Raw genomic sequence first — 25566 nt, forward strand, 5'->3', positions numbered from 1 at the left:
GATTAGCCTGATGCTATCTCATTATCATCTCCGCCCACCCGTGCGTGCGGAGGACAGAGATACGATGGACAGCGCCCGGGTGAATCCCAGTCCTCCAAAGTGGCTTCCTCTTTTCATCTCCTCTCAATTACACCCATCTAAAAATAGAGGATTAGTGAAAGCAATATGGTGGATATATAGCCATGCAGGTGCCCCCACCTGTCCAGTTGGTCCATGACACCAGTACAGATGAGGCGAAGGAGAAAGTCGCCCACTTTAGACCTATTAGGATGCAGCTTGTAGCGACAGGGGTGGAATTCTCCATCGTCTCCTGGGAGGAGGAGACGTTGTTGTTTTTTTGTGTGGGTAGCGTGTCGCTAGAATATCTTGGGAACACGAAAGCTTGGGAACAGCGTCATTTGGCTTGTCTGTTTAGATGTGGGGGGGAAAATGCGCTACACAGATGAGGGACATGTAAACCCCATGCCCTTAATCTGGCGGAGTAAACAAGCGTGTATCCCTCCAACTCTGGGCATTTTCATTAGCTGTACTGTACCGGACGTAGTTCATAAAGCAGGCTTAGGGAGTGACTCTCACTAAGTATCCTGACAGGCAGCCAAGAGAGGGAGCCATGACAACACAGCCCCCTCCGTGTCCACTCATACTCATCTTGATAGAACTTGACAGATTCTGGCTTCAAAGTGGAAAAAAAAAAGGGTTTAGGATGATTTAATAAAGCAATCATTGTGCGGCCATATCTATCCAGTTCATCACAATTAATATACTTTCAATTAAACCACATCTCAAACCTTTATAGAGGCAACCAACTTTGTTTTATAGCTGATGAGGGCCTCATCAATGAAACCTCAAATAAAGGATTCCAATCCAGCAGCCGGAGGTCTTCTTCCACAGTTTGGATTCCCTCAACTTGATTTATGTATTTTCAGTCATACTAACGAAGCCTTCTCGTTGGAGCTAGCATATGGGACCTTTGGTTTCCCCATCTAAGAGCACTGGGTAGTGGTTAAAATAGTCACATATGTGTTATATTTCATGAATTCCAAAACATTTTCTTCATTGAAAACATTGTTAAAGCCACACTCTAAGATGTGTGTATATATATATATATGTAAGATGTGTGTATACTATCGAAGAGTGAGCCACCAACAAACGTAAATGTAAAGGGCGTCCCATGACATTTTCACAGACAAACAGCACTTGACTTCAATGAGATTACCTGTAGTGCTCAAATAATTACATTCCATGAGAGGGGCATTCAACGTTTTAAAACCACATTTGAAAGCTACACATCATTTGTTTATAAAGTCTCCTTTGACCACAAAAAAACTAGACTTTCGTGTTTTGGTTGTGATGAGGTACGACATTTTGACAAATCTCATCAGGGTATTTAGAAGTCATATTCCTGAAAACCAAGAGTATAATCAGAGTCGAGAGTATATCTTAAATTACTGGACATCCTTCAGACTGTGGCTTTAAATTACAGTAAATCTTACAGACTTTTGTGCTGTTGTGAGATTCATAGTAGAAAAAAACCGTCAGTATAAAAGGGCTCTTTGGAGAGCAGGTCCTCGTGGTACCCATCTGTAACAATGTACCCTCTCTTTCTGCAAGGTCAGTCGCTCCCACTGGAACATAAACCTTGATAGAGTCAGCCTGATCCTATCAGACCTCAGGAGCTGTCCCAAAACTCACTTAGCCATGGTAGCTAATGCGAGTCAGGCTAGCTCATACCACCACAAATCTTTATTTTTTTTTTCCCTTTCTGTGAAATGCACTGCTGGTGCAACAGCAGGGATACGGAAAAGTAAATCACTCTTTCTGTACAACATAAGCTCAATACAATGGAACAAAATGGGGACACCTACAGACTAAAAAGAAGGCACTGGCTGTGTAAAACTGCTGTGACCCCAGCCTCTGATAAGTACATCAGAAGTCAACTGGAAAGATTTGTTTACTCATCATATCTCTGGGGACTGAGTCTCATTTGGTCGACAGCCTAAGAAGCTCCCAGCTTCACTCTCCCGAGGCCGAGATGACTCTCTCCCTGCATGCTTGTCCTTCAAGGGAAAACATCAGCATTTATTTGTTCTGTTTTTACAGTTGCTGGGGCGGGTGGCATCAGATACCCGACATTACAGTACATCACTGTCTAGAGTCCAATCTAGCGCGCCATTCTCCACCACCCCCCCCCCCCCTCTGTCCCTATGCAGGTCCTCAAATTTATTGTTAACAGTTCTGCCAAACACACACACGCAATTTCCTCCTCGGATCGACTCTACCTCAAATCCTTGGCAAACGAAGACAAACAACCCCACAGAATATCACCTATTTTTGATCATAGGTTGAAATGTCTCTCCTTAGCCTGATCTAACCCACTTTCCCTGTTTGTTGATAGGACTATGGGCTCCATAGCGTTACAAACCCTGAAAGCTGAACCCCCCCCCCCCACTACACTGGAATTCACTTTCAGTGGAAGAACATAGGGTTGAAAGGCCATCTGCAAATCCTTCCAACATGAAATTATTTGCGTACTAATTGCATTTGAAACATTCTTGGACGTATTTGTTTCTACATCTCGACACAAAAACTCCTTTCAGTTCACCCACTAGCCTGGATACTCGCAGCCCGGGGGACGAGACTGAGGCTCAGTCAGAATCACACGCCATGTCATTCCACACGCATTCCACCCCGACGGAGGAAAAGGTCCACATATACTCCTCTGTTCAAACAGTTATTTTATTTCATGATGCATGCATATATCACTGAAGTTCAACATAAAATACAGGCTGAATACAGAAAATCATCCATTAAAGGAACATTTCACAGATGATCACCACGATTCAACAGGAAGTTATAAGTGGACTTTGCTGCCTAAATAGCCAGGAAATATACAAATATCAGAAGGCTGACATTATAATTTCTTCGGATGTGCAAAATAAGTCGGTACTTATCATATAGGAGCATATGATTTTTGCAGGATAACATCCATTGTGTCAATTTGCAGTGACTACATCCCAGGCTAGTATATGTGGAGATTTAGACTGTGGCCTCTCTGTGGCCTCTCTGTGGCCTCTCTAGCCTCTCCTCAGCCTTTGAGTGACTGTTAAAGTAGGCCCGTTTCTACAGCTGGAACCCTTTGGCGCTGCAGCAGATGCACAGAATTCATTGAGTGCTCCCTAACAATCCTAACACTCACAAACAAGAACACAGTAGAAAAGAACACACACACACACACACACACACACGTAAGTGCAATAGCCATATCACCTATCCATTGACACATGGGGTAACTCTCTCTCATCTTATTCTAGACATTGTGTACTATCTATTTACATAAAGCCCACGTGACATCAATTAAATAGGATATATTTAAAGCCTTTTTCATGATTAATATTGACATTAAGACATCAATTCACACTGTCTCATCACGTACCCAAATGGAAATACATAAAAAGCATCAACCATAATCAGTCATCCATACAGGCTACAATAATCACCACCACATAATTGAGTTGCAAAAACGATCACAGTATGATCAATCAAAGTGCTACTCTGGTGTCGGGTGAAGGATTGACCTGGCATGTTTTCATTCATCTCCATCGTGTTACTGAGGAACAAACTCTCACACCGGACAGTTGTTTTCCTGTCCTTAACCTTATTGTCAGTATTATGCTGTCCGGTGTAGGGGCCAAAATTCAAACTCTGTGGCAAGATTCAACGCCTTTCGCCTCTTGGTTTTCAACTGGCACCTGATCTTTGACACGCCCCCCCTCCGCCGTTGGCCCGATGAGGCGTGACGTTTCAGCGGCGATCCAGAACCATCTCAGGCATGGACGAAGCAGTGGGAACACAAACGCAGCTCGCATACCCTGGCCTCGCCCGGAGACTGGTAGTGGAAGTAAGGCCGGTGCCACAAAAGTCTTTGAAATACAGGAGATTCCCTTCCCTTCCCTTCCATCAAGGGTGTGTTTTACCCCCGATTACACGTCAAATTCTTGACAGTATGAGAGATACAGTACGTAGTTTTCACTTTTGAGACTACACCATTAGTTCAATTGTATCAGGCAAACGAAACCAAGCACAGGTCCCATTGTGAATGTATTGGACGTGTGTATTTGACCCAGGTCTGCCCCCCCCCCCCCCCATCAGAGAGGACCACTGCACCAGGTCTGCCCCCCCCCCCCCTCTAGCGCTCAGGTTGGCGGGGGTCCGTTGACGTAGCGCAGGGCTAGGTGGAAAGAGCGGGCCAGGGCGTTGGAGCGTTGGCAGTCTGGTTCCAGGATGTCCATAGCCAGCCAGGCTAGGAGGAGGAAGAGGAGGAGGAGGAGGAGGAGGCGGGGCAAGGCCAGAAGAAGGTATGTGAAGACTGGGGTCTCTGCTATCCATGGATGGGGGTGGCTGGTTGGTTGCCTGACAGGCCTCTCCTTTGACAAGTAGCTAGAAGAGAGAATGGAGTATGTTCTAATGACAATGTCTCAGCATTGTTAGAGTCAGAGTATTGGTCTTTACCTTAGGAACAGGGAGTGTATGGCGCTTTTTAAATTTTATTTCAATCGATTACACGGAGGAGAGATTTGCTTCCACCATCTAATTGCTATTGATCGGTGTATCGAATGTGAAATGTCATGACACGTTTTTACAGTGCTAGTGGTATGTAATAACCAAACAAGCAATACGAAAAAGGAGCAATGTATCAAGCACTTTCGAATTCTAGCAATAAAAATGCTGTACTCAAGGGAAACAAAACTGTAGAATACATAAATAATAACCATGGTAAAAGTCATGAAGCTTTCTCTTCATAGGTTGAATCCAGGAGGTTTAATCCTTTATGAAGCTTATATGATACAGTAAGTGGCCGTGAATATGAAGATATATAGTTTAAATTCTCTCACCTTTGCCGGCTTTGGACCTCAGCCTCCCAGGGGCCTTTGCACCAGAGCTCCTCCTCTTGAGACTGGCAGAGATTAAACAGTCAGAAGAGTCAACTGACACACACACACACACACACACACACACAGCCCATCTTTTATTCATCTGTCCATCCTACTCAAAAAATATCCTCAATGTATTTTCACTACCCAGCTGTCATCCTTTCTTCCTTTCACCAGTCACTACTGCTTTACTCAGTACAACCCATACTGATTAACCTCTTCATTGTTTTGATCTATCTATACCTCCCCTCTCTCATCTATCATCCATCCATCCATCCAACCGTTCATCCAGCCAAATCGTCTTTAAACTTTATTTGCTACCATAATAAGACTCTCACTTTCTTTAACTACCCAGCAAATCAATCAATCAATCTATTGTATCTATCATCCGATCGTCCATCTTTAAACCTTTTCCACTACCAAAATAAGACTTTGCAAGCCCACATTGTTTCTTCTGGAACATCTTCAGCTTGCTTATCTATCTATAGTGCCAAATTAAAAGTATTTGCCATCAATCCACACACAATACCCCAGAATGACAAAGCAAAAACACGTTTTTTTCAAATTTCAGTAAATTTATTAAAATTGAAATACAGAAATACCTCATGTACATAAGTATTCAGACCCTTTGCTATGACACTCTTACAATTAGCTAAAATGCCATCAACAAATCACTCAATGAGTTGAATTGATGATCTTAATGCAAGGATAATAGTTCATGTAATTTTGGAATTAATATCTTTGTTTTTATAGGGTCTCTATGCAAAACCCTACATGAGGTATTTCTGTATTTCAATTTTAATAAATTTACTGACATTTCTAAAAACCTGTTTTCGCTTTGTCATTCTGGGGTATTGTGTGTGGATTGACGGCAAATTTACTTTAATTTAATCCATTTAAAATTTATTCTATATAATTAATTCTATAACACAACAAAATGTGGAAAAAATGAAGGGGTCTGAATACTTTCCGAAGGCACTGTATCTATCTATCATACTGATTAACCTCTTCATTTTATTGATCTATCCATCCATATCTATCCATCCATCCAACTGTATAACCTTCTCTCCTCTATCTGGTTATCCTACCCTCTGACCATCTCGTATCTTTATCCGTCCTACCATCTTGCTTTCTTTCAACTACACCATCATTCTTTTTCCTATTGTCCATCTATCTAACGTTCTGTCTATCTATTTGTCCATCCAATCTTGAACTTTATCCACTACCATAATAAGATATCTGTTCTATCTGTTCTCCAAACCATCTTTATACTTTTTCCACTAACAAAATAGGACTTTACAAGGCCACAAAGTTTCTTCTGGAACTTCTTTTTTTAGTTACAGTACCTTTAATGTGATACAAGTATAACCTCTTGAACTTCTTATCATACTACCAACTTACAATACCAGAACAGGATCTTCAATCCACAATGTTCACTAGTGGGGTCACTGGGGTGCTCACTTCCAAAACAACAAAAGGCTGATAAACCAGAAACTATAATATACCTTTGGGTTTGACAGACGTTTGCAGCTCCTACTATAGGAATGGAGCTGGTAGTCACATTGCCCTTGGGTGTGTTGACGACATGAGCATGTCTGAGCCAGGACGTCCCTGAGGCCATGGCTTCCCTCAGAGCAACCTGCACACTGTAAAAAAAAAACACACACACACACGTGTGGGCCAAGGCATGGCTACAGTCATTGTACATCAGCGGCTCTACGCAACAAAGGCCAATTGTAAATCAAAAGAGACTCAGAGAAGCGGTCCATTAACTAATGAGGTTGCCAGTCACACACACACGCACACACACACACACACACACGCTGTCTTTCTTGCCCTCTCTTATGGGACCTGACCATCAGACACTCATACACCCTCCCTCCCTCCCTCCCTCCCTCCATCACTAGACTCTGACAAGTGCTTGTGGCCCTAAGGTGAGTTTTCTCTTTATGCTCTCGCCTTCCATTACAACCGACATTAAAATGCCTCTCTCTCTCTCTCTCTCTCTCGTCCTCTGTACAGCTGCCAATTAAGCCATGAGCTCAGAAAAATTAACAGAGGCCATGTTAGAAATGGAAACGGCTCCTCTGCACAGTTTTAGAGGCTTCCCAGCTAAATCAGGCTTTTCCATCAGCGAAGCGATTCGCTTTTTTATTGATGGTTTTCCCCCCCGCTGGGGACCCAGAATGCTTTAGTCTGGCTCGAGATGTTTGGTGTGAGATATCTTAATTAGATGCAAAACATTGAAGGAGGGGAAAATATTCCTTGGTGTCATCTTTACTATGGGTGACACTTTAGGGGGATGCAGGGATTCAAACAACAAAGCTAGACAACTAGACTAGCCCTGCCATGCTTTGTGGTAAACAGCTGACTCAAATTCATAGACAGAGCTATGGATGTAAGGATTTATCATCCCCGAGATGAAAATGATAGTTTTAACTGTTTTGAAGCTATACAGTGTTTGTTTACAATTATATGAGTAAAATATTATATTTTGTGTTCAGATGGGGTAAGACAGTTGAACTAAACTCATGACAGATTTCTAAGTTAAATTCTTCAATAATCAATGGCTGTGTGTATATATATATATATATATATATATATATATATATATATCACTCATTTAAAAGTTTAAAAAATGATGTACTAATCCCAGATTGCCCCAATCCCAGATTGCCCTCTAAAATAGAGCCTCTGCTACATAGATGGATTTATAAATAAGGGTTTTATGAATTTGTTTACGGGCAAGATAGGGTATAAAATAGACACTTTGCAAGGCAATGTGGCACGCAACAAATACAGGGCGGGCAATGAATTTAAACTTGCATGCAGTAAAACAAGACACTGAATGTGGTGGTTTAATAGAATATATATATATATATATATATATATATATATATATATATATACACACACACAGTGGGGGAAATAATTATTTGATCCCCTGCTGATTTTGTTAGTTTGCCTGATTACAAAGAAATGAGCGGTCTATAATTTTTATGGTACTTTTATTTGAACAAATAGACACAGAATATCAATTAAAAAAGTCCAGAAAAACATATTATATAAAGTTATAAATTCATTCGCATTTGATCGAACGAAATAAGTATTTGATCCCCAAGCAAAACATGACTTAGTACTTGGTGGAGAAACCCTTGTTGGCAAGCACAGAAGTCAGACGTTTCTTGTAGTTGGTCACCAGGTTTGCACACATCTCAGGAGGGATTTTGGTCCACTCCTCTTTACAGATCCTCTCCAAATCCTGAAGGTTTCAAGGCTTTTTGCTTGGCAACTCGAAGCTTCAGCTCCCTCCACAAATTTTCTATAGGATTAAGGTCTGGAGACTAGCTAGGCCACTCCATAACCTTAGTGTGCTTCTTCTTGAGCCACTCCTTTGTGGCCTTGGCTGTATGTTTTGGGTCATTGTCATGCTGGAAGACCCATCCACGACCCATCCTCAGTGCTCTGGCTGAGGGAAGGAGGTTCTCGTCCAAGATCTTATGGTACATGGCCCCGTCCATTGGCCCCTCAATGTAGTGAAGTCGTCCTGTACCCTTAGCAGAGAAACAACCCCAAAGCATAATGTTTCCACCTCCATGTTTGATAGTGGGGATGGTGTTCTTGGGATTGTAGCATTCAGCATTTCTCTCCCTCCAAACACGACGAGTCGAATTTATGCCAAAGAGTTCAATTGTGGTCTCATCTGACCACATCACCTTCTCCCAAGCCTTCTCTGAATCATTTAGGTGTTCATTGGCAAACTTCAGATGGGCCTGTACATGTGCCTTCTTGAGCAGGGGGACCTTGCGGGCACTGCAGGATTTCAATCCGTTACGGTGTAATGTGTTACCAATGGTTTTCTTGGTGACTGTGGTCCCAGCTGCCTTGAGATCATTACCAAGCTCCTCCCGTGTAGTTCTGGGCTGATCCCTCACCCTTCTCATGATCATCCTTACCCCACAAGGCGAGATCTTGCATGGAGCTCCAGGCTGGGGGCGATTGATGGTTATTTTGTATTTCTTCCATTTTCTAATAATTGCACCAACAGTTGTCTCCTTCTCACCAAGCTTCTTGCTGATGGTCTTGTAGCCCATTCCAGCCTTGTGCAGGTCTACAACTCTTACCCTGATGTCCTTTGAATGTTCTTTGGTCTTGCCCATGGTGGTGGAGAGGTTGGAATGGAAGAGATTGATTCTATTGACAGGTGTCTTTTATACCCACAACAAGCAGAGATTAGGAGTACTTTCTTAAAGTGACAGGACTAATCTGTGTGCCTCATGGGCATATAACCGGTCTGTATGAGCCAGAATTCTTGCTGGTTTGTAGGGGATCAAATACTTATTTCCTTCGATCAAATGCAAATGAATTTATAACTTTATATAATGTGTTTTTTCTGGACTTCTTTGTTGATATTCTGTCTCTATTTGTTAAAATAAAAGTACCATAAAAATTATAGACCGCTCATTTCTTTGTAATCGGGCAAACTAACAAAATCAGCAGGGGATCAAATAATTATTTTCCCCACTGTATATACACACACACACACACACACACACACACACAGTACCAGTCAAAGGTTTGGACACACCTTCTCATTCAATGGTTTTTCTTTATTTTTTTTATTATTTTCTACATTGTAGGTTAATATTGAAGACATCAAAACTATGAAGGAACACAACAAACCAGAATATGTTTTATATTTTAGATTCTTCAAAGTAGCCACCTTTTGCGTTGATGACAGTACAGTGAGTGCATACATGTTTTGTATATATGGTCCCAGTGGGAATCAAACCCACAACCATAGTTATGCCAGGGTCATGCTTCTCCACACATTCACGATTCACATGACCCAATGGTGATCTGCTAGTAATGGCATTTGGCTGCTGAGTTTTCCATGCATATTTGACATGAGTACGGTCGGGTCGACTCTGAATCGACACAGAGACGCACATTGTATTGTGAAATACTGTTCCAGCTAAACATATTAGTTACAGTACAGTCACAGGAAAGAGGAGATATTTTCCAGAAACATAGAATGCTGGAATTCCACGCATAACCTCTACACCTTGAGATGTGTGTATGTTTATGTCTTCTGTATGAGCGGGGTCTTCTCTGACTCAATAAAGATATTTCAGAACACGCACGCAAATCCTGAATCGCAAATCAATGTCTGAGATCAGGAGTCTTGAGGAGGCTAGAAGGCAAAGTCTGTTCACACTGTCTCTGCACGCATACACGCACACGCACACACACACACACACACACACACACACACACACACAATGCTCATGTGATACAGTATGCTCAATGAGCGCTACTGTTGACTGCTACTGTTTGGTGTTGTGGCCAAGTTGAACTCCCTCAAAGGTTCAGAGATTCCACAAAAGACATGCGTTCCCACGAGTTCACCGAGACAATCTGACCTAGAAGAGGGACGGGTCCCAGCATGGGACACTATCAGTCTGTACACACCAGAAGAGCAGTACCACACTGAGTTTATACCAATGGAACACACTCACGTGATGGGTGACTTTGTCTGAGAACTAAAGACTTTGTCAGACGTACCTGCGGAGCGCGGTCGGTCTGGACAGCCTTGGAGCAGGGCCGGCGCTCCCGGACGGTGGGGGCGTGTCCATGTGTCTGTCCCAGCCAGGCACTGATGCGAGCAGTAGGGTCAAAGGTCACAGAAGATTCTGGGGGTCTAGGTCCATTAGGCGTGGAGGTGGTCGCGCAGTTAGGCAGTACCGCCCTACCATCCCTGACCATCATCGGTTCTTCTTGACCGGCTCGTTCGAATCCCCTCTCTGGCCTCTGAAAACACCAGTCCAAACAACATCATATGTTAGAAGACTTCACTGAGGATCGACTGCGTCCCAATTCCCCATCCTTCCATTTTCACTCCTCCAAATGCATTTTATCACTTTGGATTTGTGGGCTTGGGTGAGTTTCCAGCTTCCACCACACATAGCAGTCCATTCTGTTGAAACCAGTGAGTGGAAAGAAAAGTGGGGAAAAGGATGCATCATTTGTGTGTAATTTACCTGACATGACCCAACGCGTGCTAGAAGAATTGACTGCTTGATAGGAAGAACCTCAGAGGTTTGGCTCTCCTTGTAATGTTGGCTTAATTAGATGCTAATACAATCATGCACATCACACAGAATTAATTCCTCTGGGTTTTGGTTTGGAGTTCAACAGAAGTGCAACCGTCGTTGGTTGATGCTACGCTTTATTCCAATGATACTAATGATATCAGAAGTAGAATGTAGTTTACTATAAGGATGAAAAATATTAGGTCTTTCTCTCTCCCTCCCTCTCACACACACACACACAGTATCAAAATGAAGACGGACATTGTGCCTCAGCGCATGCCAAGCGCATGCACATACTTTGTACTAGTATTCATTATTCAAATTCCTTCGCCAGTTGAACAAAAGTTTACATTCCTGATATTATTGCAAAAGCATGTTGCCAATGCCTAGAGCTTGTGGCATCTGTACAAGAATGCAGATCATAACACAACACTGAATTGTTCATTTAGAAGACATGAAGACATATCCTAAGTGACACAGTTAACACATCAGTATTAAGCCTTCTAAAAGTCCTATAAAAAAGTTAAAACCTTGTAATACTATTATTATTCTCATTCTCATTATTATTCTCACCATTTTAGGTTAAACAATTTAAAGGTCCAGTATGTAGATTCAAGCTTTAAAATAGTACTGAATGGCTGTACTTTAACATTTTCTTTGTTTACAAGGAGATTCACGTTTTCTGCTATTAGGAAACGTAGCACATTTACATTTTCAAATGTTCAGTGTAGCCAGAGAGGGAAGCAACACGCAAAACTAAATACACCCAATACAACTCACCAAGTCTGGGGGGGGGGGGGGGGGGGGAGGTTAGAGGTGGTTCTGACCCAATACAACTCACCCGGTCTGCTCCTCCTGAGCTGCTGATGATGTCAGACTGGGAGCCTATGGAGCTGAGGTAACTCCTCCTCTTCACAGGCTCTCTGGCTAATGGCTGCTCTCTACGACATGGGCCTGGAGAACGTTGAAAGGTCCAGTCAGGTCCACATGGAGTTTGGGTTCATTCTACACACACACACACACACTATGCTGTTCACCGTTCATCTGTGTGTGCGAGTCCATGCCGGATGGCCTACCTGTGTCGGTGTCGTCATGGAAGACGGAACCGCCGATGTCAACGGAGGGATCCCACTCCAGAACCAGATGGTCAAGGGGAGGAGAGGAGGGGCCAGTGGAGGGGTCCGGGGGGGCTTCCTCCTCCAACAAGGTCTCCGATGGGCAGCCTGAGTCAGGGGCCGGGGCCAGGAGCCAGTCATCCTCAAATACCTGGGGGCGGGGTTTGAGAGGACAGCAGGTTACCACAGGGGAGAAAGGGGAGGGGGGGTAGGGTTGGGAGGGGGGAGTATGAGAACAGCAGGTTACCACAGGAGAGAATGGGGGGGGGGGGTATGAGAACAGCAGGTTGACACAGGAGAGATAGGGGGGAAGAGAGAGAGAGGAAAACAGGTTGACAAGACAGAAGGGGGGCGGATGGGGGTGGAGGACAGAGAGGGTTAGAGGGAGGATGGGGGTGGAGGACAGAGAGGGTTAGAGGGAGGATGGGGGTGGAGGACCGACAGAGAGGGGTAGAGGGAGGACGGGGGTGGAGGACCGACAGAGAGGGGTAGAGGGAGGATGGGGGTGGAGGACCGACAGAGGGGGGTAGAGGGAGGATGGGGGTGGAGGACCGACAGAGAGGGGTAGAGGGAGGACGGGGGTGGTGGGCATGCTGTTATGAATGCACAGTGATGGCGTTGTTTCTGTTCGATTGGCCTAGATGCTAAAAGGAGCTGCAAATCACAACTTGGATGAATGGTTCAATCCCAATTAGTTTCAGGCCCCACCATTTGTTTTGGTATCAAGAAGAGAGAGGCTGGTGAAATGATTATGGGGATGATGACATTTCTCTTACATGACTGTATTTGGTATCGTTGTTGCAAGTGTCATGTGAATTGCATCTTGCCGTTCATGATAGTCTCTCCATTTGTACTGCCTTTTAATGTGCACGTCATACTGCAAACTCAACATAGGGGGATCGTATTATCTGGCTATACCAGCGTTTGACCACCTGTTTTCACGAGTTACCTTGTGTGGCAGCTAGGCAGTATTAGGCATTAACTTTGAGTGGTTAAGGTTAGTCATTAACTTTGACTGGTTAAGGATAGGGTAAGTTGTCAGGGAAAGGCATTAGCAAACATTAGCATAAGCAACAACAATTAGCACAACAAAAATAAACAGTGTGCCAGCGTGATTGGAACTCGCAACGTTCGGGTCACAAGTTGGGTGGTTATTCAGCTGCCAGTACAGACAGATAATACCACACCCACACCCACACCCACACACACAGTATTCTTTGGTCTGCAGAAATGATCCCCCAGAACGTAACCATTTGGAGACTGGGTTGTGCAAACTAATGGGGACGTGGCTTTATTGACTAGGAGGGGCTGGTACAGACTCATGTAGAGCTCTGTGCTACCAGGTACAGTAGGCTACACAGTGTGTCACAGAGCAGTCGGAGCCTACCAGTCTCATGCTGAGCAGGCGTGTGTGTAGGCGTGTGTGTAGGTGGCCCACGCCCTCAAACACGCGGGCACAGTACTGCAGCAGCTCCTGGAGGCCCGCCTCAATGTCCTGGGCATCCTCCGGCTCACTCCTCTGGATCAGAACCTCGGCCTGCTCCAGGAGCCTGTTTAGACGGCCCGCGTTCTCCCCCACCACCTGCTGGAAGTTCTGGAAACACACACACACACACACACACACACACACACACACACACACACACACACACACACACACACACACACACACACACACACACACACACACACACACACACACACACACAACATCAGGGAAGATACAGGGATCGATGATGAGCACATGTAGCGCTCAGGTCAGTCAGATTTAGGTTGGAGGCAGAGTGAGGTGACTGTGTTGTGTGTGTGGGGCTGTTACCTGCAGCTCCACCATCTTCTCACAGGTGCCAGAAGAGTGTTCCACCTCCGTCAGCCTCAGGTCCATGTCAGCCAGCCACACCGCCATCTCCTCCCTCCGCTCCTCATACTCCTCCCTCTGGGACACCAAGTGCTGAAGAGGAGAGGGGAGGGGAGGAGGTAGGGGTAAAGAGAGGTGGAAGAAGTGGATGGGGCGGGGGGAGGAGGTAGGGGTAAAGAGAGGTGGAAGAAGTGGATGGGGGGAGGAGGCAGCAGAGGAGGATAGGAGGGAGGAAGAAGAGAGGTGGAGCGAACATTTTGAAAAGTGGTCAATGAAAAAGATGAATCCACCTAGCCCATTTAGACGAGAGGATCTCTCTGGGATGGGGCGGGGGGGGGGGGGGGTTATATCTTAGCACTATCTCTCTCACCTTGAGCCGGCGGCAAATGCTCTCTACATTTCTGCTGAGGAGGTCCCAGCGCTCGCCGCAGTCCCGGGCCATGGCCACCAGCCGCGCGCGCATGGTGCCGTTAAAGAGCCGGGTTAGTATCCAGCTCCTCTGGGTGAGGCCATCCAACTGCACCAGCCGGACCCCAGCCTCCACCCACAGGCTCTGAGAGAGGGGAGAGGGAGGAAGAAGAGGTTCAGTGTCTGCATTATAACAGCAGTTGCATAGAACATGTGTGCTGGATACATAAGTCATATGTATAGTTTATATATATATATATATATATATATATATATGTGTACCTATAGTGCAGATAAGTCACGGTCCTATGCTACAAGCAGTGAGGTGAATAAAGTGTATTTTAGTGCAGGCTTATGGCGATGGGAAAGAAGCTGTAATTGAGGGGATCAGTCACCACCACCACCCACTGATCTGAAAAGCAGTTTGACAATCTGAGAGCCTTTGTTCCCATATCCGGCGCCTTTTACCTCAAACTTTCGGAGCTCATCTTTGGCAGTGACAAAGAGCACGTGGGCGGAGTTGGGAGCGCCGGCTGACCTCTCAGCCAATCGAAGCCAGTCGTCGAGAGAGGAATATTCCTTCATGAATTCGTGCCATAGCACCCATCTCCTCTCCAACCTCCACGAGGCAGACAGAACCAGACAGACACACACACACACACACACACACACACAGACAGGAAGGTAAGAACACATTAACTGGGGTAGTAGTAGTAGTAGTGTTCAACTCGTTCATTGTGTCCATCCACATTTTCTAGGGATTTAAATACTAGGACGAAAAACACTTCTTGTGCATGATAGAATACATACTGTTGGTGTTGCATTGGATGAGTTGAGAAAGTGTTTTTTCACAGAACCATAAAGAGAGACTATTAGACGATGTAGATCTCAGTATCATATGGATCATACTCACTGGACACATTCATCGAAAACTGGGCAGCCATCTTGTCTCAAGGCTCCCAGTGGCAGGCAGCCATCATGGCTCAAGGTCCCCAGCGGCAGGTAGCCATCTTGGATCAAGGTCCCCAGCGGCAGGCAGCCATCTTGGCTCAAGGTCCCCAGTGGCAGGCAGCCATCTTGGCTCAAGGTCCCCAGCGGCAGGCAGCCTTGGCCATTGTCATTCATCTCCAGTACAGGAAGGGAGCGGGACTGGGAAAGCAGAGGCTCCATTGGCTCCAGCAGCAGCTCCAAACCCGACAGACTCTTCACACCCTGGGTGGTCCTCTCCCCTTCCTCTTCCTCTTCACACACTGTGTCACTTCCTGTGGTGTGATAAGTGGCAGGAGGCGGGACCTCCCCAGGCATCTTGGCATCACCTGGGCTCTACCTGTTGGACATGGGAACATGTCACTACACACAACAACTCCAATGGATCCCAACCTTTGAAGCCCGAAATTTAAACATAATCTGTGTAGATTGTGTACAGACCGGCACAAAACTGCTCGGTTATGATTTTACCAACCAGGAGGAAGACATGACTTGAGATGCATAACTATAAATACATTACTGCAAGTCACCCTACAAGGTCAGTATGCAATATAGTTTGAGATACATTCTTACATTTTTGCATAGCTTACACCACAACAGGAATCCACTTCAACAGAATATCCATGAAAATGTATGGGGAAATGTATCTGAAATATTCCTGCCCTTTGCAACCCAAATTCACAGCGATGGGTTATTCATCTATTTCATTACTGATGGGAGTTCTGAATGACCGCTCTGGAATTGAGGGAGACAGCTCAGACGGGTCATAGCAGAATGCTTCTCCCAGAGTCAGGCGACCTGAATGGCCACAGGGTTATTCTCTGTGCCATCTTATCGTTTGGTGGCAGCAATCCCTGTTGTGAATTATGACTCAGCAATTTCAAACTTCATTGACCTGACACTGGAAATGAATGGTGAAATTCTCACATCCAATGCATTGGGTTTGAAAATGTAAACAGTGCAAATAAAACAATTGCTCCACTAATGTCGTCTTTTTTCTTTTTGCAGTCTGGGATTCAAACAACAACAAAGTGATCTCCCCGCCATTTACTTGTGGTAAACAGCTGAGGGATGGGGCTGGAGGAATGTTACCACTCTCAAATTCATAGACAGAGCTATAGATACTAAGACTGTCCATCCATGAGATCAAAATGATAGTTTTAACCATGTTTTGAAACTATAAAGTGTTTGTTTACAATTACATTGTTTATGGAGTAAAACAAGCTTATATTTTGGGTTCTGATGGGGTAAGACTGTTGAACTAAACTCACAGGGCATTTATAAGTTATATTCTTTAATGGCTATATATCATTCATTTCAAAGTAAAACACGTGATGTACCAATCCCAGACTGGCCCTTCAGAAGAAGCCAGGGCATGGCTCAGCGTGTCTGTGTGTGTCTGTGTGTGTGTCTGTGTGCTGCAGCTACTGGACTCATACAGCCTCTGGCAGCATGGGACTGAACCACTGTCTGTCCTGTCTACCCTCTTCCTTAAAAAAAGAACATCAGACCAAAAGCAAAATAGTCTCAGGCAAGACAATCCAATCCAATCCAAGCTCAGGTCTGGTCATGTCGGCTCTGTCTGTGTTGTACTGGCTGGCTGTCATCTCTACACCTTAGTTTTTCCTCTACATCTTCGTCTTCATATCTTTGGTATCCAGTGATTGAGGACACGCCGGGTGGCAGAATGTCAGATAACGTTTAACAGAGTAGGCCCAGGTGTCTGGGGGAGGAAGCGTTTTGATAGTCAATGACAAATTGATGTTCAAAGGGTTCAAACAAAAACAAAAAAAGAAAGAAGGAAGAAATGTCAACAACCATATCTACTGCACCAGCAGCATCAAACAACAGAGGAGGCTACTTGTCTGTTGCACCGCTCATTGTCATTCATAACTAGTGCCGTGTTGAGTGCTGTGCCCCGGGGCAAAAGAGATGTTGATGAAGAGGAACAAGTGACAGTCGACGCACCATTAGACATCTCAATGCGTTCTTGGAGGGACAGAAAAACATTGAAAAGGATGTTGTCATTCAACATCACTGGCAATCTTCTGTCCCACCCAGGAGAGCATTGCTTCCGTCCCACCCCAGGAGAGCATTGCTTCCGTCCCACCCCAGGAGAGCATTGCTTCCGTCCCACCCCAGGAGAGCATTGCTTCCGTCCCACCCCAGGAGAGCATTGCTTCTGCCCCACCCAGGAGAGCATTGCTTCTGCCCCACCCAGGAGAGCATTGCTGTTGAGAGATTTAAGCCTAAGATCGTGGCCAAAAGCATGTTTCTCCATTGAAACCCATGTTAAACTTTATATTCCATCAAATAAGATCTTGGTTTCTATTATTTTCTACTATTATATGTAGTATTCTCCCTGGGCTGATTCTTCATAGCTCACAAGCCACATCAGAAGCAGATTATCATTTATTTATTTTTAACCAAATTGAAGGCACATGAGCAGCATACTCGCACGTCCAAAGCGCGTGTGTGTTGGAGGACGTGAGTCCGATGCTGGTCAGAATAACAGTGAAACTACTACTACTTTTTTTCTTTTTTTTTTTTATAAATATGTTTTTAGGGCATTTCTGCTTTATTGGGATAGAGACAGTAGAGATTGACAGGAAGGATGGGAGAGAGAGAGGAGGGATGACATGCAAGATAGGTCGAGGGTCGGAATCGAACCAGGAACCTTGCGATTACGTGGTAAGCGCGTTAGCGTGTTACGCCACTAAGCGCCCCGAAACGCTACTACTTTAACGGATTGCGCCTGCATTGGTGCCACCAATCAGATGTCACTATGAATCAAGACGACAGCGCACATTAACAGTATTTCCTGGGTTCTCTGCGCCAATCACCATCTCTGATAAGAATCCACTGAAAGGTCAGTAGTTAGCATACATATTTATTTATAATGGTCCCACCTCAACCAAACCAACCTTGACCTAGTACTCCTCAGTACTTGGAGCCTCATACTGTAGATTGCCCAAAGAAAGCCTAGATTTCCTTGGAGTAGTGCAACGGCATGTCAAATTCCTCATCAAATCACTCCATGCACTTTTGACCTCGCTCTGCTGTGCCTGCGGTCCCAAAGAGCACCATGCGCCAGCTCTGTCCTGATGACTTCTCCTCTGGTGTTGTTGCATGAAAAGAGCAATCTCTAGACTACAGTGTCCATATCACCCACTACACCACTACAACTGAAGCTAGCTAGACAGTAACCTCTATCGAAATGGGTACTGCATCTGGACGTGGTTATGACTCAGAGTTGTTGTTACTGTAGTAGTGTAATCACGTGCAGGTTTTGGTGGAAAGGACCAGTACAAATACAATTAAAAAACATTGACACACTGATGCATTGTAACATCACACTTCAGCATGCACGGGTTTCCACTGTTCGTCCCTAGGTACGACGTAGCACCAATTCAAACGGAGGAGGGCAACTTTATTGCTGATAAGCAACGGGTGTTTATCGCACGGCAAGAGCAAACCTGTGACCATGTGGTTTGCACAGCGACTACGGTGTCCATATGACCACAACTCCATCAGTTCTAATGACCGGGTCTCTTTTGGACAGTTGATATCCAGGTTCTTGTATGAAATGAATATTGATCGAGACGCCCTCGGGCCTCAGTAAACATCTCCACAAGTTTCACGTTGGCTCTTTTTTTTTTTAGAAGGATTCCAAAACTAAAAAAAGTCTAGACAACATAAGTTGCCTATAACCTCTTGAGGATCCCTTCTTAAGCCATCAAGGCCAATAAATCACATCTTCACATTTTGCCCAGAAGAGTTCTAAGGGCAGGACTCTGGCTCCGGCAGAAGAAATGGCCAGATAGATGTTCCTCTGTCGCGTAACTGACAAATGCGTCACGGCAGGTCTGCTACTGTGCTCAGCAGCCAGTGGCCCTATTGTTCATCATTGGCAAGTCAACGGAGCACTTGGGGGCTAATGTCACACTTGATAATCCAGCGCACCAGACTGGCTGCTGCATCGGCAGATGAGCTTAGGCCTGACCTCTGACCCCCAGACTGATCCACGCAGGGGAAACACAGCAGACACATCTATCAGCTGCCGTGCCATTCGTCCTCTGTGACTGTGGATGGTTCACACACAGACTCTCTTTCATTTCTACATTTCATGAGAAAACCAAATCATGTATCAGGCTGCTCGGTCTCAACAGAGGGCATGGCTGGAGTCGGTGGATTGGGCCCCCCAGGGCGATGGAGGTGAAAATGGTTTTGTTACTTCTGTACCTGTTTGGGGAACACACTCCATTTTAAGGAGTAATGGAACCCTCACATGTCACAGCTTCTAAAGGGCACTCATTTCATTTCTGTAGAGAGAACGAGAGAGAGAGAGAGAGAGAGAGAGAGAGAGAGAGATGCATGCGTGTGAATTAGGACTGCAGTTTGACACCAATAGTTTTGAGTAATAAGTAGGCCATCTAATCCTATGGTGGCTCTTAGGTCAGACGGTTCAGGTTTCTACTCATGTATCTATCCCATAATACTGTACACCCTTCATAGTGACACGGTTAGGTTTCAGTCACACACAGAGGAGGGGGCTTCCCTGGCCGTAGGCCATGATACCTTCCTACTACCTCTCAGTGTACTCTGTTACATCCTTCTCACTATGCCACAGCCCATCAACTGAGCCTATACAAAAAGACAAAGTGCCTCCATTTCTGCACTGATATTACAGAGGAATGATTTCTACCCGACTACCAATGTGAAGAAAGATATGACAAGTCAGCTAATGCTAGTTATTACATGAGTAAGTGAGTAAGTAGGGGTATAGAGAAGGCAAGACAGGTGAGTCCCTGTAGTTTTCCATAACAAAACCTTGATTTGAATATGTGAGACTGAGTTGAACAAACACACACACACACATACACACACGCATGGACGGACGGACGGATGGACACTGAGGCAAACAAATAAATCAGACAGACAAGAGGTGAGCCACTGACGTCAGCCAATGATGACAGCGCAGAACTACCTACTGCGCCAGACAAATGAAAAATAACGACATAACGACGAGTCAACTCAGCCGCGAAGTGTGATTGGCCGCTGACATTTTCCCCGGTGCCTGATTGATGCCTCGTCATCCGACACCGGCGATAGCTTCCCGGATCACCTGGAACGGGCCGACGGCAGAGACATTACCACGGAAACGTTATCGTTAACCTGTGGAGCCTCTTCCGTCTCCAATTCAGTCCCCGACAGAATGTATGAACTGTCATTTGGCCGACGGTGACATTGTCTCAACCTCCGGCTACGTACAGTACAGTCAAAGTGTCTGTAGGCGGACAATGATAATTGCAACAGCGAGCTGTCCGATTTTGAGGAGGACACTAAAATGTTTATGGCTATAGCTGGGACACGGACACGGACAGGGACAGGTCCTCCTCTGTCTGGGTGTTAGTTGGTGTGTGTATGTGTGTCCGTTGGTAGAAGCACAAATAGAGTTATTGGTATGCAGGTCCATAGCCAGGAGCAGGAGGTAGAGGGGCAGAGCGTAGCAGATTGAGGCAGAGTTTCACCACCGCCGTATGAATCTGATTTATCTGCTTCTAGTAGATTGTCTCTGCAGCACCTCAAGTGACCCCGCAGTTAGTCTTGCTCAAAGACCTGAACTTTTGACTATATCACTTTTATTGTGCCACTTACCATACAACTAAATGCACAAGGACTACATCTAAAAAACTGATTTACTAAGAGAGTGCAAATTCAAAGTTTGGTAACAGAATGACCATAAAATCTCCCTAGGTTTTTTATATAACCATGTTTCCCCAAAACTCTTAAATATCTGCTCCAAATTAAGATTCAAATATGTCTGCAGAAAGAGTGGGGGTGTTAGCTATCATATGATACCTTTAGTTTGAAAATATCTCGATAAGTGAAGTGGGTGTACATCTGGTAACAGAATGATGGTAACAGAATGACTGCATGGGTCCCCTACAGAAATGTATAATTTCTGGATTTGAATATCATACTTTACAATATATACTCTTGTTAAGGTAATAATGTATTATTTTATCAATGTGTGTATATATATATATATTTACTTTATATAACATTAAAAGGGGAAATTGACAAAAACTCACAAACACAAGAAATATAAATCTGCCTTTAAAGCTCTTCATTTAGTGTGATTTAAATCAATGACATTTGTGGTTCAGTGTCTTTTTCTTCATTATACCAAAAGAAAACAGCCTACACTTTTGGCAGCAAAAAAATTATACAAGTAGGCCTGTCTATCTGCTCTTAGATTGCCTCAGAGGTAGTCTCTGCAAAAATGAAAACGTTATTCATTGTCTCCAACCAGTGTGGGAAAGATTCTAAGAATCTGTCTAGGGACACCACAACATACAGTAAAGTATTCACCCCCTGGACTTTTTCCATATTTTGTTGGTACAACCTGACATTAAAATAAATGTAATGTATGTTTTTGTCACCGATCTACACACAATACCCCATGATGTGAAAGTGAAAATATTTTTTGGAACTGTTTCCTAATTAATTAAAATTTTAAAACTGAAATGTCATGAGTCAATAAGTATTCAACCCCTTTTCTATGACACTGCCAAAATTAGCTTAAATGCAAAAATGTCAACAAGGCACTAAGTAAATTGAATTGAGTCTGAGTGCTGGGATAATAGTTTGTGTGATTTTGGAATTAATATCTTTGTTTTTATAGGGTCTCTGATAGGGTCTCGTGTGAAGAATAGTGGTAGCTGCATGTTATGGGAATGTTTGTCACCAGCAGGGACTGGGGAGTTTGTCAGGACAATTATGAAATATGCTGAGTTGGTCGGAACAGCTTAATCCACACAGTGTGTAATTGATTCCTATGCAATTCAGAGACCCTATAACAACATTCTGAAATTCCCCATATATTCATTCCGAAATCATAATTATTATCCTTGCACTCAGATGGACTCAAATCAACTTATTAAGTGACTTGAAGACATTTTTGCATCTAAGCAAATTTCAGGAGTGTCATAGCAAAGGTGGTGAATACTTACTGACTCAAGACATTACAGCTTTTCATTTTTAATCAATTAGTAAACATTTCAAAAAATATATATTTTTAACTTAACATATACTTATAGATAGAGGCGCATAGAGGAACCGAGATATAGTGAGTATTTCCTAAATATATAACTTATGATGGTTGAGAAATGTACTTTTTGATATGGTTTGATGAATTTCACATTTTGGTCCTCAGGGGTCCTTTTACATGGAACTGCCATACTGTAAGTGGGATCCTTGGGACGACCCTAAACCCTAACCTTTAGAAATCGGTAATGGGGTGATGTCAGAGTCCAGCCGTCCAAAGCACTTAGCATTTACTGTGCCACAATGCAGTGACTGGGAGAGCAACTGCCAAGAACATCAGCATTTCCTGTGAGGGGGGAGGGGGGAGGGGGGAGGGGGGTCGCATGGAGGTCTTCACTTTGCGCCATTCCTCCCACCCCAAACCCAAATCCCTCCCCGCCCTCCTTTTCCCCCCATGGCCCAGAGACTAAAGCCATTGTCTCTGCAGCACAAAAGGGAGCCACCAAGGGAACAAATGGGCCTTTCTGCTGTCTGGATGGGCTGCAGAAGACAGCCATGGGACACCTGATCTCTCTCACTATCTCTCACAATGATGAGAGCCAGGGTGGGAGAGAAAACTCAATGTCACTCACCCAAGAAGTGAACTGAGATCAGAACACTAACACGGTCAGTGATGGGAGGGGAAACTGAGCAAGTCCTAAGAGAGATCTGGTGACCCTGGATGCCACTTTTCTTTCTTTCATCGTATAAACTCACTGGCTCAATTGAGTGAGAAAGAGGAGGACAGGCAAAGGAAAAAAAGGCGAACGAAGGAGAATAAATGGGAGTGAGGGAGAAGAGAAGCAGAGATTGTGGGAAAACAGATAGAGGCGCATGGAGGAACCGAGAGAGCAAGTGGTTTTAGTTAATACACTGCATCTTTGAAACTGAGGTAAAAACTAGTCCTTGGGACAGTAACTTCAACATCACTTTCTGTGACTTATGAATCCTGCAATGGTGGTAAAACATGTCAAACACCCCTGAACACTTTTCTCCTCTTTTCTCAGAGCTGCTAGTGTTACTGCACTAACAACCCTCTCCCCCGACATTGACAGAACGGTTTGCGTCTGAAAGCAATAAAATGTCAATGAAATCCCATCTCAAGTTCCCAACAAACACTCAAGTGTTTTGAGTGTCAGTACAGTGCACAACCAGGTCTGTGACTACAGTACAATGTAGACAGATAACACAAAATGGTGTGAACACAAAAGAACCAGCTCCTGAGCAGAGCACGGAACAACAGGCATTGAGAGATTGTACGACAAGGTACACTTCTGAAGACATATTATCCAACGATGACACATACACCCCTCATTAAAAAGATCTTATCTGATGTTGTGCTTGATCGGGTATGGCAGAGTGTGCTTTGGATATCACGGCTGTCCTATGGCTACGAGAGGGGGAGGGACAGGGAGAGAGAAATCTGACAACGCCATGTATCCGTATATTGGTATTCGGAGGTGGAGAGCCAAATAAAAGACACAATGTGATTGGTTCTTCCTCGAAACACAGAGGGTGGGAAATTCTATTGAGCCTGAGAAAGCTCCTCCCCCAACCCCACACTGTTGTTTTTCATTGTTGTTCTTGAGTTGTTTACAGAAGCTAGCTAGCGAGTTAGAAGTTAGCAATGGAGGTGTCCAACAGTCCACAAACAAAAAGCTTGTTTGAAGTTTTACATTTGAAAACAGGCGTGCTCGCTTGTGATATCTGATTGGTGCTATGACCCATCAGTTATTTAATTCTGAACACCACCAGCCGACCCACTTCTGACTGCTCAGTAACCATTGAACAAGCCATGTTTGACAGACTCTAGAGTGTGGAGCGTGCAGAGCGCTCCGAATCTGTCGTTGAGAGACTAAGTGGCTTGTATTGTTCCTTGTGTCCTTTCATGACTTCATTAGACTTGAACTGAGAAGAGGATTACATGTTTTTGGGTAACTACAAATAGAGCAACAGAAGGGCAATGGAAATTGCTTAGAAACATGGAATGAAAACCAACACAACCAACAACACAACTTTCCAGGGAGCAATTTAGGCACCAATCAGGTGGAGAATCACGAGGATGTCTCAAAGTCTGCAAGGGGAATATAGATAAGAAAATAAGCCGGAAACTGAAATCAAACATGCTAGCCTGCTAAACAAAACAAATATATGAGCACCATGCAGAAGCATAATCCAGGCCAGGAAGTTATTTTCTCCTCTCACTTCATCATTTTCTTGTCTTTCTCATCTCTCTGACCTGCTGACACCCATACAGTTAGATCTCATGCGCTAGTTTTGATTGAAATAGAATAGAATCCAGCTTGCTGGTCACAGATGAAAAAAGGAACGACATAGAAATTAACCTAACAGGCTACAAGTGTACCACACTTTCATAGAATGATATATAGCTCTCACACAGATCTCCTTAAATCATAGAATGCAGAAATGCGAATTATATTAAACTGCATCTGTTGTGTAAAGAGTAGGTTAGCCATAAAACAGTGAAACTATAGATTGCTAAGGAGGTGTATTGGTTACATGAGTGTACCAGAGGGAAACTCTCAAAACTAATAACCCGAGGCATGACTTAGAAATCCACCTGCAGAAGGCAGCCAGACAAGAACAGGACAGACAGGCCACCGGGGTTCACAGTTAAAAAACAATTGACGTGGAAATTGCAGGTTATGGCCTTCCTGAGATTGCCATCAAGAGTCTCTTGACATATCGCCTCTGCGATAGGTCAATAACATAGAGGCGACATTCGGGAATGGTTTTAAGTCGCCTTGAAACATGACTTTAACACAGTTTCATTTCATTCTCACAAATCCATTATGTTTCGGGACAAAGTTTTAAGCACACGGTTGTCTCCCGTGGCAAACTAAACAAACAAAAAGATATGAGTGAAAACTGTAATTTTTACGTTAAAACCTCTAAAGGAAACGGTTGAGATAGAAACAGGTGACTTACACGTTTACTCCGTTTGGATTCCCAGTCAGAACTCATGCAGCTAGATCGACACTTGGAGGGCCGTCGCTCCAAATAGAGGTAATTTGCGCACGTTTGGAGCTAACACATCCTAGGTTGGACACTTATATTTGTGAAGT

General features: G+C 44.3%; 1 protein-coding gene across 1 annotated transcript; it reads right to left on the bottom strand.

Annotated features, from left to right (window-relative positions):
* Positions 1-4193: 4193 nt before the first annotated feature.
* LOC310812618 (uncharacterized protein) lies at positions 4194-25566 on the bottom strand (the record flags this gene model as incomplete). The annotated part of the gene is made up of 12 exons (XM_083681246.1): positions 25430-25566; positions 15318-15731; positions 14873-15023; positions 14367-14549; positions 13958-14089; positions 13526-13732; positions 12100-12289; positions 11865-11977; positions 10497-10742; positions 6437-6577; positions 4893-4954; positions 4194-4437 (listed from the first exon to the last, which is right to left on the bottom strand). The coding sequence occupies exons 2-12, from the start codon at positions 15707-15709 to the stop codon at positions 4194-4196; spliced, it is 2061 nt and encodes a 686-aa protein (XP_083537372.1). The 5' UTR covers positions 15710-15731; positions 25430-25566.

The sequence above is a fragment of the Argentina silus genome (assembly GCF_951799395.1).
Source record: "Argentina silus genome assembly, chromosome: 11".
NCBI lineage: Eukaryota > Metazoa > Chordata > Actinopteri > Argentiniformes > Argentinidae > Argentina > Argentina silus.